The 16,571-nt window shown below is 32.7% G+C and overlaps 1 protein-coding gene across 3 annotated transcripts in view; it reads right to left on the minus strand.

Annotated features, from left to right (window-relative positions):
• Ppp1r12a (protein phosphatase 1 regulatory subunit 12A) overlaps positions 1-16,571 on the minus strand; it is a 126,273-nt gene that overhangs the window by 54,493 nt on the left and 55,209 nt on the right. For all 3 annotated transcript variants that reach the window (XM_074084004.1, XM_020181673.2, XM_074084003.1), the window contains exons 3-5: positions 10,544-10,662; positions 5,531-5,690; positions 2,064-2,208 (exon numbers count right to left, since the gene is read on the minus strand). In XM_074084004.1, coding sequence (XP_073940105.1) covers positions 2,064-2,208; positions 5,531-5,690; positions 10,544-10,662 — 424 coding nt within the window. The remainder of the gene's footprint in view (positions 1-2,063; positions 2,209-5,530; positions 5,691-10,543; positions 10,663-16,571) is intronic.

The following is a 16,571-nucleotide window of genomic DNA, read 5'->3' on the forward strand; positions in this document are numbered from 1 at the left end:
AGAAACCTCTTAAAATTGCTTTAAGTAGGGCAGGGAAGGGTTCTGGGGGTGAAAGATGATGGGGGTAATATAACTAATATACAATATAAGCCTAATGGAATTGTCACAATGACTTCAACCTGTACAATGAACATATCTTAATAAACAAATTTGTAAAAAAAAAGAAATTTTGTAAATGTCACAACGTACCCCAGTACAATAATAAAGTATATAAAATATATGCATAGTGAAAAAATCTTTAAGTCTTAATTTTTAAAAGAAAGGCTAGTTTGACAAAAATTGAAATACTTTTATAATAGTAAGCAGCATTCTGAAAATTAAAACTAAGAAAAATTTCAGAGGAACACAGCTGTAAAAAAATCTGGGTTTTAGGGAAACTACTCAACTTTTCTGATTATGTTCCCAAATCTTCAAAACACTTTTAACTTCATAGTGTTGTTAAAAGGGTAACATTAGATAATATATGTGAAAAAAAGTTGAATACTATAAAATTCAACGTGAATATGAGAGCACAATTATCTTAAGATATATAAAGAGACACTGAAATGATGGAATAAAGAGATAGGATTAAAACTTAGAGTGACAGAAGGAGTTGTTACCATAGTAATAAAGAAACAAAAAGATACAAAGCAAAATAATTTTATATGAACCATCTCCTAGTGGAATTATGGTAAGTGTACCTAGAATCAATTATAGATCAGATGCAAAATAAAATATTTTTTCTTACATGTAATATATATTGTATGTGTTTCACTAGAATAGTAGTTCGGCCAGGAAAACATAGTGTGTTTAAACTAGAAATATAATTTTCTTGAAAAATCATTTCAATTAATAAGCTTCTCTCTTTTGATCTTATCTGGAAGCCATGATTATTAAACGAACTAATTATCAGCACTGCCTGTCTGAGTGCTGAAATGAAATAAAATCAGTATTTGTCTCCTAATGCTGATTGTAAAACAAAACTATTATAATCAGAAACAAGACAGAAATCAAATTATTGAGGTTGTGACTAAAAATTCAGAGTGGAGATTTTTGTACTTATATGTAAGTGGAAATCTAAAGTTTCAGAATCATCCTCAAACATTTTTACTTTGACACTGCTGAAGATTTTTCATTACTTCCTATGATTCTCATCTGTGTTATTTCTTGTATATAATACATTTTAAAATTACTGAAACACATATAGCAAGAGTTCACAGGCTTTGTCTCCTTGTGTCAGCAACTACACTATGAATCTCCAGTCATTTGCTCATGGCAAATCATAGGCATATGGTATGTCACATCTGCTCTCTTCCTTTTACAGCTCCCACATCAGAAACTGTAGTTATCAGAACAACCAGCACCACCACCCCTATTACTGGAAAGAACTGAATTAGATGGCCTTTTTAGAATAAATAGGAATATCTGAAAGACGGCAGAAGGGAAAAATCTAATCTAACAAGAGACTTTATACCTTGTATCTTTTTGTGATTTTGTAAGAAACACATACGTGACTTTTCTCCTTCCCTCCTGTTACCTAACTGTGAAGTATTAAATAAATCATTTACCTCACTAAACTGCTTTCTCATCTGTAAAACTTGGGAGACTAGATGTTGTATCTCAGCAATCTTATTTGGCATAAAACTTTATGGATTTTCCTATCTTCACTTTACTACCCATGTCACTTAACCATTATAAGCACAGGCTAATAAGACTAGGTGCCAAAGAGAACAGGAAAACTCCTTTGTATGTACTCTAAGTCATAGATATGGCAGAAGACATTTACATAGAAATGTAAAAATTTCTTAACTTAGGAAAACTTAAGAATATATGGTCTTAATGCAAGCACACAAATGCTCTCTATCTGTATGATAATACGATTATTTTCTTTGCAAAACAAGGCCAGAACTATATCATCTGGGAGTGAAAAGGCTTCAACTATCAATTAAATGAATTAATGATGGACAAAATGTTGTTCTGTAAGGCTGACAAAATATAATTATGCAATTTATACCTCTGTAACATTTGAGACTAAAATTTTGTTTCTAAAGTTAAAATATTCAAAATATGGTGAAAATGCCTACCACTTTGTTGACCATCTCCATATCACACAGATTGTCCACTAAAATTCGACATGCTTCTTCTTTACCCCAATGAGCTGCAGCATGAAGAGGTGTCCAGCCATCATAATCTTTAATATTAACATCATAGCCTGCCTGTATTAAAAGTCTAAAGAAATTACAGAGTTAGATAATCATTAAAATCTAGAAATTAGCAAGCACAGTCTATAGCATTCTGCCATGCAATTAAAACAAAATCTGCAATTTGTTTGTTTGCAAAGTTCAAATCCCCATTCTTCTCAATGAATTAACTAGGGCAAACAGAAAGTAATTTTTCCAAAACACTCAAAAAGGAGGATCTTAAGTCATTGTCACAATAATGTAGTTTTAATTAATTCCTAATGATTATAAGAAGTCTTTAGGTTTAGTGTGATACTGATTAATTCTCCTTAGTATCACTTTAAGTGAGAATTTCAAAGAAAAGCCCAAAATTTTTCAATATAAGATTTAAAAAAAGCTGATGGGTCAGTTTGTATGTAAAACTGATTTACTATAGCAACTATTTTCATGGCTCCATAGGGTATGTTATCTCAAGCTAAATATGTTCTAAAAATACATTGGAACCAAACAAGCTTATTTTGTAATGTTTAGCTTGCATTTAGGGAAATGGTCTATGAAAGCTTTCATGAATTGTTGACATATCATAGAAATTTAAAAAGTAAAATGACAATGTGACTATTAGAAACAAACGAAATGAAATTCAGATTCCAAGGCTTTGAATCTATGTTTCTACAGCAGTAGAAAACAGATATTCCAAATAGGAATAAATTCTAATATAATGCAGTTACATAAATTACATTAGTATGCCCTCCTAACTGCATACTGCCATCAACCTGTATGTTATTTAGAATTATGCTCACAGACAGCAAAGAATGGGCCTGTAAATTGCAGACAGCATAGTCTCCCTCTATACACAGATGAACACTATGTACTCTAGCATACCTTTACCTAACTTTTCAAGATGCTGAGCTTGAGAACAGCTTCTTTTAACTAACAGAAGGTGGCAGTGATAGGTAGCTATAATCCCCTCTTCGTTTATGTTTAAGAACTGATAACCTATTTCCTAACAATATCTAAAGCAGCTATTTCCAATCCTGGCTCTGTAACAGTATCATCTGAAGAAATTTGCTTAAAAAAATTCTCCGGCTCCATTCCAGTACTGACTTAGTCTGCATATGGGGGCCCTGTCCATTTATATAGATTTTGTTGTTGTTGCTATTATTGTTTTGAGATAGGGTCTCACTGTGGCCTGGAACTCTAGATCTTCCTGCTTCAGTTTCCTAATTACTTGGATTACACACATGCCAATATGCCTGTCTATATTTTTAGCAAGCAAATGATTATTACATCTCTGATGACACCTGCCTGAGGATCAACATTTAAAAGCCACGATCTAAGACATAGACTGGCAGATAAGAATCCAGAGATTCAAGTTAAATAAGTATCTCCATCATCACACATATTATCAGAATTTTTATTGCTGCAGAAATAATACTGAAATGTATGATAAAAATATACCCCCACTAGGAAATAAGAACTATAATAATAATAAATGTCTTAAAGCATATAAAATTTTAAGTAATTATGAGTCTGTGTGGAGAGTGAAGAGAAAGTTAAGAAGATAGATACATCCTTTCAATAAACATGATTCCCTGTATATACCAGGGAAGAAAAAAAAAAGTAGCTATTCAAGAAGCTTCTAATGGAGGGCAAACAAACAAAAAAAACCCAATCAACCTTCACAAGCAGGAGATAGAGATGAAATGGGAGAACAGAACTGAAAAGCATAAAAATCAAATTGAAAGGAGTGGCATATGTTGAGGGAAAGGAGAAGAGGGAAGAAGATACATTTGAAACAGACTTCTTCCATTTATTCTTCATTAAGTTAATTACCTAATTAATGAGCTAATAATTTACTTAAGTAAGCACTATATTTGTACACAAACACATGCACACACAAGAATATAAAGGGAAAGAATGTACCATATTTGCTAAACTACTCTCCTACTCCTATTATAAATAATGCTGTTAACGCATACATCTCTTCCTATGTGGGTAAGAATATCTGTGAAAAATTCCTAGAGGTAGAATTGTTGAGCTAAAGAACAAATACTACTTTGATAGAATTTCTCAACTGTCACTCATACTTTCACCAGCAATGTAAGAATACTTTTCCCCATACCTTGGCAATAGTATGCCTAATATTTTGATTTTTGCAATATAAAAAAGGTATCTTATTGTAGCTTTATTTGCACTTAATTACAAATAAGCTGAACATTTTCTTCATATGCTTAATTAAGGGCATTCATGTTATTGAAAGGATCAAATGGAATCTGCCGCTAAGTTGAAAAAGGAAACTGGAGAGAAATTAAGAGTAGGTATTAAGACATCAAGACAGAACTTCTATGTGGCTGGCAGAATACATGCTTGAGGCACAAAGGGCGGCAACTTAGCTTAAAGAACAGATACAGGTCAGATGATGAAGGGTCTATATACTAATCTGAGAAGGTTAATGTTTATCCTGTTCCCCACTGAGAACGTTAGTAAAGTACTTTAATAGCTTGGTTAACCTAATTACAAAGACCACTTGGAAGCAGTCTAGAAACCCATTTGACAATACAATCCAGACTCACACCTAACTTTACAGAAACACGAGTTTTAAGCAACAATTCTTATCTTTACTATATGCAATACCCTTTCCTATTTTCTATTCCTTTTTAAAAAAAAATATGTTGGCAACTAGGTTACATTTATTTAATGACTTGCTAACGGTGTATGAAAAGTTTTACATTACAAACAAACAGATGGGACCCAAGAAAACTCATTAAATGTAACATTACTATTCTAGAAGGCCTACTATTAAAGACTAGTAGAAACTGAAAAAAAAAAAAAAAAAAAAAAAAAAAAAGCAGGAAATCTGGGAATAGATGACCCACTCATTGTTTTTAAAAATGAACAGTAATAAAGGATAGAAGCTCAGATGAGTTAGAAGCAATGTAAAGGGTGCAGATTCCACTGCTGACTAGTACTGTTACGATATTAGTACTCTGAGTTCTAGTCTTCTCATAGTAAAAAAAAAAACATTATTTTAGATAAATTACATCCCAATTCGATGATGTATTTATATATCCCTGGAACCAGTTAGTCAATATGGGAAGCTCAAAATTACTCTAATTTATTAGTCCAAAAGGTAACATTTAATAGTTAACTGACACTTCAATTAAAAGTAAAGGAAAACCACAGTTGAAGAAAACTGAGAACAGAAATATGAGCATGAAGCAACAAAAGCAATTTTATTTAAGATTGCTTTGTCTTCCTGAAAACAGACACTAAGTAGTACTAAGTAGTAGTAACGTGTTTCAAAATGTTTGTAGATATTTTAAGAATAGAAACAACGAAGTAGAAAAGTAACTGTAAGAAACGATACTTACTTTAAAACTTCTGTATAGCCTTTGGCAGCTGCAACGTGAAGTGCTGTGCCTCCAGATTTTGCATGCCGGACATCATTTATATGACCACTATTTAACCACTGCCTTGCATCTCTAAGCATTATCCGTTCTTCTTCCTTTCGAGCTGCTTCTATATCAACCCCTGATAAAGTCAAAAGAGTTACTGCAATTTTTTTAATGGAAAATGCTTTCTTATTTCTATGCAGGGAAAAAATTACCCAACACATTTTTTTTATTTTTAAAATATTTTTCTTTTAAAAACTTTTATTGCTTATAAAACAGACCATTCCCCTTTGTGGGTCAGATGTTACCAGCTTTTAATTTTTTTGTGCGTGGTACTAGGGATTGAACCTAGGGGGCTTCATGCATGCTGAGCATATAAATTTAAGTGAAAACAAATGGGCTGCTTATAAACATGATTAAATAAAGGAATGTGGGCATACTATAGATATGTTATTAATCCTCTATAATGATTATTTAGTTTTTGCACCACAGTTTTAATTTTGATTTTCTTTTTCCTTTTCCTGATTATTACTTTTGTTTTTTAAGAACTGAAAATTTTCCAAGATATAACATCCTTGAACAAAAATTCCAGACAGACAAAAAAACCAAAGAGCAACAACATATCCAGCTGTATATTTTTTAACAATTATATGTGGATAATAACCAAATTTTATTTCCTGTTTTGACCCATTCTCTGAATGTTAGTCAAAATGGATACAGATGTTTACTGAACATTTCATCTTGGAAGTCCTGTTTTCACTTAAAATTTATCACATCTTAAACTCTCTTCTCAACTGTCTCCAAATTTCCTTTATTTTCCCCACACAGCACATTTTAATAATAACAGGATTATTTTCATAATTTTAGTAAGTTATATAGATGTTCATGCACTTGAAAACATTCACAAGCACTGTGCTATGGTAAGGTACAAAAAGTGGGAAGAATACAAAAATGAATATGATACTCCAGTTCCTATCTTCAGAATTCTGCATCTTAAAGGGAGTAGTAAATTAATTAAAACAATCTTGAAACTCCTGAATGACATTGTGTTGTCTTATGGCTTCAATCACTAGCTATTTAATAAATAATGTATACCACAATGTACTTACAACCTCTCTTACTCTAGAAGACTATGAGCTTATTAAAGGTAAAGATACTCCCTTTTTTATCTTGTAACCCCACTATTTGGTAGAATACTTGAAAAAAAGTAAAACATCACTAAGTATTTCTAAATTAATGGTGAATAAATAATAAATGAAGAAATAATTAAAACACACAGCTAACAATCTCTCCCACAATTCCTACCCATGTACCCAAATGTCTAATCAGGATTTTTTCTACCATCTATCCATCCATCCATCCATCCAATATGTACTGAATGCCTACTTAGTATTAGGTACTTTACTAGGTGCTTAGGTATAGAAGTGAAGATGTTATATGGCAGAAGACAGAATGTCTGTAAAGAAAAATAAAACAGCAAAAAAGACAATGGGAAGAGGCTATTATTTACATAAGTTAGAAAAGAACAGTCTCTGATAAGATGACATTACATCAAAGAAATAAAGTGAGTGACAACCACACTACTATCTGGAAGAACATTCAAGGCAGAGAAAAAAGTACTAGTAGGCTCTGCGGTGGAAGGCTGCCTGGAGTGTTCTGTATAGAAGACGACCAGGGTAGTGAGAACAATGAATAGGGTGATACAATCTGATTGAATTTTAAGAAAAAAAAAGAGCTGAAAAGTTAAGATATGAAATTGAGGTATCAACTGGAGGCTATTCCAGTAAAACAAGCAAAAGATGAATGTAACTTGAACTAGGGTAGTAGCAGTGAGGGTAGTGAAATGGTTGGATTCTTCAAAGCACGACAGAATTTGTTAGTTTGGGTGTAGATATTAGTTTAGATATAGAAGAAAAAGAGAAATCAAAGATTAATCAAGTTTTTAGTCTGACTAGTTGAATTACAATTTCAAATTAAGTGTGAAGGTTGAAATGACATTTAGTTAAGAGATTCAAGTACTGCTAGATAACTGAGCTGGAGAAAAGAAAGCACTAAAATAAATAGCAACCTGTTATGGGAATCCCACTCACAGTAAAAGTCTTAACTCAGTTTTCCTTCAGTAATCTTTTTACCTTCTTATATTTCCTATACTAGGCCCCACCATTTAACCAGCACTCTGTGAGATATTTGAATTCCTCCCTTTACCTTACTCTAACTCTCCATTCAACTAGTTAATATATTTTGAGTTGCCACCTTCTATCACTAGCTTAGTTTACATCTCAAAGTGTGAGATCACACTTTGACTACTAACACCTACCCTTTACTTATCCAACCTCAGTCACGTCCAATTCATTCACCCATCTCTGCCAGACTGGAAAAACTAAAATATGCTCATTCCACTTCTCTAAATAAAGTTTTTCAATGATTGTATACCTCCTATGATAAAAAGCTCAAAGCTTTTTATGACTCGGCCTCAATGAATTTTTTTTAACTTCACTACTACTCTTTCTCTTCCACCAACACTCAGTAATCTTACAACCTAGATGTCCAACTGAGTTCCCAAGTACATCATGTCTGCTATTGTATATGACGTTATCTTCTATTTGGATCACAGCCTTATTTTGCTTGCTTAGCACGTTGCCGTTTTTTCACGTATAACTCTTTTTTGACTGTACTATTTTCACAGTCTTATGCATTCTGCCTCTGACTTTTATTGTTTTTGCTGCAAATATCCTCTGAACTTGAAATAAAAATATTTTGTTATTTATTTAATTACACACTGTCTTTAATTATGAAGCAATTATTCTCTTCTGCCTCTAAATTGTGCTCATATCTGATTTACATATAAAACCAAAACAAGCCAAGTTTACAGTTAAATTGTAAAGGAAAGCCTTTTATGTTTAAGAAAAATCTCTAGTTCTTAATTTTTAAAAATATGACTGATTAGAATATATTGACCCTCATTCATCAAAAACTTTTAAAAAATACAGAATACAAAAGCTCAGTATACCATCTTAAAAGAGCTGTTTTCCAATTTCAGTTCTGTGTAATTAACTAGTTATGTTAAGACATAAGTTTAAAGGTTTAAAAACTCTTGTACATTAAAAATTTTAAATTAATTATACAAAATAAGGGGTTGCAATATGACATTTTTATATTGCATACTATGTGCTTCTTTGGAGATTAGTGTGATAGTTCAGAACTAGACACTGAATGTAAACTGGCTTGGTATGAATTCCCTACTTGCTACAGTATTACTTTAAAAACCCTACCCACTACTATATTACTTTGGGCAAGGCATTTAACATATACTATTCTTTAGTTTCTTTGTTTATAAGATGAGTGTAATGACAGTACTTACCTATAGGGTTGTCTCAAAAAATGATATGGGTAAAGTGTTTAGATTAAAAGCAAGCACTAACGTTAACTATTATTACCAGTCCAATAGTGTTAAGTATGTTCACATGGATGTGTGATCAGCTTCAGAACTGTTTTCATCCTGCAGAACTGAAATTCTGTACCAATAAACAACAACTTTCTCCTCCCAGCCCTTGGAAACCATCAACCATTCTACTTTTCTCTATGAATTTGACTCTTCTAGGTGCCTCACACATAGGTGAAATTACACGGCATTTGTCTTTTTGTCACTAATTATGTTACTTAGCATAACTCCTTAAGGTTCATCTGTGTTGTAACTTGCCAGGATTTCCTTCCTTCTTAGGGCTCAAATAATATTACATTGTATTATATACCACACTTTATCTACTTGTCCATCAGGGATCACTTAGTTTACTTCCATCTTTTGGCTACTGTGAATAATGCTGCTATTTGTATATACAAATATCTCTTTTGGAATTGTTTTTTCAGTCTTTTGAATTTATTTCCAGAAAATGAATTGCTCTATCATATTACTTTTTCTCTTTTTTTTAAGACAGGGTCTTGCTATATAGTGATGCTGGCCTTGAACATCTCCATCTTGTTGCTCTCTCCAAACTCAACTGCTTGAGTATCTAACAGGCAAAACAAATTTAATGTGTCTTAAAACGAAACCCTGATCTTTTCCTAAACATACTCTTCTCACAATTGTCACGGCACAAATACAAACTTCACGCATTCAGTTGTTCATACTAAAAATCTTGGACTCTGTCTTTCTTGCATATACAATGTCTAATAACTCAATAATCTCCTTGGCCAAACATTCAAAATACAATCATAATACAACCTCTTCTCATAATTTAATCTACTATGACTCAAGTTTAGTCCCACCTTGTCATGACTATATTCTTGTAATTATTTCCTAGCTATTCTTGCCTTCCTATGATCTACTCTAAACACAACCAAAGAACCTTTCTGAAAGTATTCAGACCACTTTAGTCCTCTGCCTCAATTCCTCTGAGTTCCTATTTCACTAGGATTAAAAACCAAAGTCCTCCCAATGGCTTACAAGGTCTTATATATTATGGCCTCCTACTACTTCTCTAGATTTATCTCCTAGCAGTCTATTATTTTGCTCTGTCTGCTCTAGTCATGCTAGTCCTTGCTGCTTCTCTGAATATACCAGATAATCTCCCATCCTTATCCCTGTTGCTTTCTATCTGGAATGCTCTTTCCCCAGACCCACATGATTCAGGGAGGCCTTCTGGACCAGTATATTTAGATTTAAAACTACCTCATCTACCTTGTGCACTTTCTATCTCCTTTGCCTGCTTTATTTCACTTTAAAACTCTTACTTCTATATAATTTATGTCTGATCTTGCTTGTGATACTTCTTTCAACTTTAAAAATGTAAAAAAGATAAACAGTTGAAAATCATTTTTTTTTTCAAATATAATCACACTGTGTATGTTGTTGGGTAAACTGATTTTTTTTTCATTCAAATTATGATCATTCTTTAATGCCAACAATTACTTTTACAGGAAAAAATCAAAGTACTGTATTCTTTCTAAAACAGTTTTAAACATTTTTTCTATTTAGGTTGCTTTTTATATTACCTTGCCGATTAACTTCGTTCTGAAGTAGCTCTTCCATTGCCTCCTCTTCTGCAATATCTAAAGGTGTATCTCCTTCACTATTGACAGCTCCTACATGTGCTCCTTGACCAATTAAAAACCTGTAAAATCAAAAGACAGGATTAAGGAGAAAGTATCACTGAAATAAAACTAAATGCACCCAATAAGGAAAAGTTCATATGTCAGAGCAGCAACAGGGACCACGGATAATAAATAATGTATTACTTAAATTAAAAAAATTATCATAGATCTATGTTGTTTAATATTTTAAAAAATGATTTCCAATATAACTGGCTTCATTGTACTTGAGACTTTGTGTATCCAAAGCAGCACTCTAAGAAAATGGCCATGGGATTCCTCAAACCTGCCAAAGAGACCCAGATACAAAAAGGGTACAATCACTTTCATTGTGTCAACTTCCTATCTCTCAGAATCATTTATTATAATTACTCATGTCAATTTCCAACTTAAAAAAAACAAGCCCTGCCCCCACAACAACTTTAATTAGCTCTACAATGCAAGAAAAAAACACGTATGGCACTCAATAATCTAGCTTTGCCTTCTTATCCAACCTCATTCTTCTCCCTGTATCACACTTTAGGGTCCAGGAACACAAAACTACTTATTGTTCTAGATTAAACCATGCCTTTTTGGTAACCCTGATTTTTCTTTCTCACATATAAAGAATGGGCCTTTTTCTCTACGTCCTTAACCAATTTAGCTCATTCATATTTTTATAGACTATATACAAATATTTTCATTATCAAACAAAAATAAAAACAATATTAAGTCCACAGAGAATTTATACTTCTCTTTTTACTATCATGTTGCCTCCCCAGAGATAATCACTATGAACAGAACAGCAAAAATCTTTCTGTACCTTTGCTATGATTTATGTGCGTATATAAACATACATACAGCTACTTTTGTGAAATAAAACTTAACGCAATTACTCTAAATCAACAGGAATGTAATTCTTTCCTCCTAAAAGCTGAAAAATATTACGCATTAAAGCTGAATCATACTTTTATTTAGTATGACTCTATTAATATGTAAGCTGAAACCTATTATCGATCTTTTAAAAATTTCTTAACATGACGACTATAAAATGCTTTGTTGTTTTGTTAATTTATATTTCCCAATTACACATAAGGCTGAAAATATTTACTGGCATTTGTATTTTTCCTCTTTGAGTTGCTTATATGCATCTTTTGCCTGTGTAGCTAATGTGTTTATGAATTTAATAAATACTGATGGAGTCCCAGAACACAATAATAAACATGGACATTTCTCTCAAATAGCTCATAGTCTAGGTAAGAGAGATTAATTATATGTAAAAATGTAAAGATGTGTTAAGTCTTGACAAAAAAAAATTACATGTCATCTAGGAATAAAAAAAGGTTGAGTACACTTTATCTGAAACACTTGAGGCAAGTAGTATTTTGGATTTCAGATTTTTTTTTTTTGATTCTGGAATATCTGCATATACATAATGAGAAATCATTATACCAATAGGACCCAAGTCTAACATAAAATTCATTTACGTTTATGTTTCATATATACCTTATACTCATAGCCTAAAGATCTTTTTATACTATATCTTTAGTGTGCCTGCGTTTTAATCAAGATCTGTCACATGAGGGTCAGGTATGCAATTTTCCACCTGAGGCATCATGGCAGAGTTCAAAAATACTCAGATTTTGGAGCATTTTGAATTTCAGATATTCAGATTTCAACCTGTATTAATAGTAAAAGCTGGGTTACTGAAGTGAGGAAAGGATTATTTGATTAGTGTGTAAGTACTTGCAAAAGAATAGTGGGACGATTATGTTCTATGTAAGCAAACAAAAAAGCACCAAAGCACTGTGAAGTGTAACTAGAGGAGCACCAGTTCATTTTCTTGAGAGTAACAGAAAGAATTAATAAATCTCTTTATCTTTCTTGCACACATGCACACATATCACACAAACGGAAAAAGAAGTAGGAAATATATACCATATGGTTAACAGTGATTATCTCTAAATATATTAGGAAAGATTAATATCTGTTGTTTTGGGTATTCCTGAGGGAAGATTGCATTTTGTAATCCACTTTTCAATAGTAAGTTTATTGTGTAAATTTGTATCAGTCCACAAAAAAATAATTATCATACAGTTTTGTAATCTGACATTTCTACCCATAGTAATACAATGTTTAAGTGGTTTTTTTTTAAAAATAATCTTCATAAGACATCTACAAAGGTTATTCTTGTATTTAGGCAACCTCTTTTGTTTTCAGTTTTAAAAAATGCAATAAAACTAAAAAAGACTATTTCCTCAAATACCACAAATAAATATGGAATAAGAAACTGTGGTATGCTTCAAGAAAATATGTCATTATTTTGCTAGGCAAAATCCCAAACAATTAGGGATATTTATATAATAATTCCATTCTGCATAGGTACTAGAATTCATTTAAAGGATATTAAAAACTGAGAATAAAAGAAATACCTGGGACTAGCTACAATGCTTGAAGCAGAGGGAGCTATATGAAGCACAGTTTCAAGGAAATACGAGGTCAAAGCCAAATGCACAACCCAAAATTTATTAGGAAGGATCCTAAGAGAAACTAACAAGAGTAAAATTCCCAAACTGCTTGCAAGAAGCAGAGTCTAGAGCAGTCCCTGAGCCAAAAGTTTAAGGGTGTGTGTGTATTTATGCATTCAAGCAAACAATTCTCAAACCTCTTCTGTATTCCAGAACTACCATTTGCAAATGTAAATATTTTAAAAGGATGTATTTTTAAAAAATTAAATGAAACCTCATGACATTAATTCTTATCTACCATAAATAATCTCCAAAAGCCACCCAAAGGCTGGATGGGTAAAGAACAGCAATAATATTTATGTCCTGCAGATTTGGGGTTCAGCTCTCCCACCTGTTACTCCTGATACATATGTGACACTCATTAACAAATTTTTTGTTTTTGTTTTTAAGCTCAGGTCTTGGTATGTTGCCGAGGCAGGTCTTGAATTCCTGGGCTCAAAGTGATCCTCCTTCTCAGCCTCCTGTGTAGCCAGGATTATAGGCGGATGCCACTATGGCTGGAATCATCTTAACTATTTGAAGCCTAATTTACAAAATGTGTATGAAGTTTTTAATAAAATTAAAATAATATTTGTCATCACATTATACAAACTCGTATTTAGAAATCAACGTTTAAAATATATGTGAAAATTATGGTTAAGCAAAACACATACTACCTGAAATACTAGAAATTCACTTTGAAGGACTCTGATAATGCTGAAAACAGTTGGCTAGCTTTCCTTCAGAACAAAAGCATAGGTGGGAAAAGTCACTCATGTGACTATCAAGTAGGAAGGAGTGCTAGCTAACTATTTTATGACAGTTTGACAAATACTTTGCTCTATTTATTGGGACTAAACCAAGGGCCTCACAAATGCAAGAGAAGCACTCTACCACTTGAGCCACATCCTCGGATCAATCTTTAACATCTTCCTCAGCTCAATCTTTAACATCTTAAAAATCGTAGTTCCATAATTACATTAGAATAAGTTACATCAATATAAAGATGAGGCTAACACTTGTGAGAAAAATGAGTCTATTAAATTGGCACCTAGCTTGACATTCATAATTACATCAACAACAAAGATGAGGCTAACACTTGTGAGAAAAATGAGTTTATTAAATTGGGTACCTAGCTTGACATTTGTGAAACACAAAATCAAAACATAAGTATTTAAATTCTTCTCTTCATAAAGCCACGTTCAAAATTCTGATGCCATGCTGAGCAGGAGGTTGATATCAAAAGGACTGAAGCCAGCCCTGACAAAGTTTGCCAGACTCCATCTCTACAGAAAAAAGAGGGTATGGTGGTGCACACCTGTCATCTCAGCAATTTTTATTTTCCTCACTTCTTTTCCAGAAGTAACTATAAACTTCTTTGAACATATACTAACTTTTTCAGGTAGTACTAGAGTTTGAACTCAGGACCTCACACTTGCTAGGTAGGCACTCTTATCACTTAAGCATGCCCCAACCTTTTTGCTTTTAGTTATTTTTTTGCACAGCGTCTCACAAAAAGTGTATGGTTTGGACCCCAATCTTTCTTCCTATGCCTCCCACATAGCTGGGATTGCAGATGTGTCAGGCTTATTTATCGAGATAGGGTCTTTTTGCCTCAGTTGACCTCAAACTGTGTTCCTCCCAATATCTGCCTCCTGAGTAGCTGGGAGTACAGGCATGCCAGGCTTATTTGATAAGATGGGGTCTTTTTGTCTGAGCTGCCATCAAACCACTATTCTCCCAGTATCTGCCTGCCGAGTAGCTAGGATTATAGCTATAAGCCACCCTATCCAGCTGACTATACACTAACTTTTAAAAAATGGATATTTGTGAAAAATAACTTACACATATTACTGTATGACTTTATTACTGCAGCCTCCAGTTCCCAAGGCAAAAAAATCCCACCCATTTTTTAATGATTTTAAAATGAACATTTTCCCACATCTTAGTATCACTAAAATATTCTACAACCAATACATCTTCAAATCAATGGTGTCTTACAATTGTCCAAGTGGCAGACATGATGTGATGGTCATTATCATCCACAGTTGACACCAGTTGCAGCTATTCATACTGTTTTCACTTCAGTTGAGTTATATGTACTATCAGAGCTACATTTATTAAGCTTAACTGCTAGTTGAAGTGTCTTTCTGAATGTTGTTTGAAAACATTTTGTTGATACTTTCTATTAACATCAAGAAAGCTGCCAGGTGTAATGATATAGACCTCTAATCCCAGCACTCAGGAGGTTGAGGTAGGAAGATTTTGAGTTTGAGACCAATCTAGGCAAATAGCAAGACCCTGTCTCAAAAACAAAGCAAAAACAAAAAATCCAAAAGCAAAAAAACCAAATTTAATTTAGTTATAAAAAACAAACAAGAAATTACCAGCATAAAAAAAACTTGCAGAATGTTTATCAGTGATTTAGGAAAAAATCCAAAGCCATAAGGGAACAGTATTAAGGCATGTTGCATCAACACTCTAAATTTCACTGAGAATAATACTGTGGGCAAAGAAATTCTACAGGATAAAATTAAAATAGCACCAAATGTTTAATTTTTATATTTTTAATTGGTAAACAATATACTGTGTTATAATAATGTCATCTTAGATTTGATGAAATCCAACGTGTATATTATAAAATATATTCAAAATATTCCTGGTTTTCTATTGCTCCTCTCTCACTGGTACCTCTAATTAGACCAATCTAAATCTACATTTTACTGCACTGTCTCCCTCTTCTGTTTCCTAATGTTGCCTGGTAGATCTTAAATAATAACATCATTTCTCTAATTACAAAAGCTAGAAAAAAAGCAGAAGAGTACAGTGGCTAAAAGTGCAGGCTTGCAAAGTTAGATTGTCTTGATTCACATCTCCTATGATTCAGTTTCCTCATCTATAAAACAAAAATTATTAATACAGGTCTATCATCCCTCATTCAAACCCAAATTTGAAAACTTTTAACATTTTAGAAAAATTATAGATTATATTACACCTTCACCAGGTTTAAGGCAGCACTCTATATAACTAAACACATTAGTATTTCTGTAAAAACTAAGTTTACAATTATGTGAAATAAAGACTACAAATAGCCTCACATCAATTTGTGGTTTGTTGTCAAGTGAGCTACGTTATGCTTATGACTTATTCTTTTAGATTAGGGGTTTGGAATTATGCATAAGGGTCTTTTAGGGTGATTGTTGAAATCATTAAAAATTTTTAAAGGAGTTAGAGCAGTGCAAAAACACATAGTAATCTCCTGAGAACTGCTACATATTATCACCAACACCCCATTTGATTTTTCTGCCTACATTAATACTTTAATCCTAATTAACACCAAATCCTTTCAATTTTATGTTCCAAATTTTTTTCTGATCTACTCTATTTCTATTCTCATTGCCACTGTCCCATCTCCCTAATTTGTCAAGGACAGTCTGAAGGTCATC

The sequence above is a fragment of the Castor canadensis genome, chromosome 8 (assembly GCF_047511655.1).
Source record: "Castor canadensis chromosome 8, mCasCan1.hap1v2, whole genome shotgun sequence".
NCBI classification, from domain to species: domain Eukaryota; kingdom Metazoa; phylum Chordata; class Mammalia; order Rodentia; family Castoridae; genus Castor; species Castor canadensis.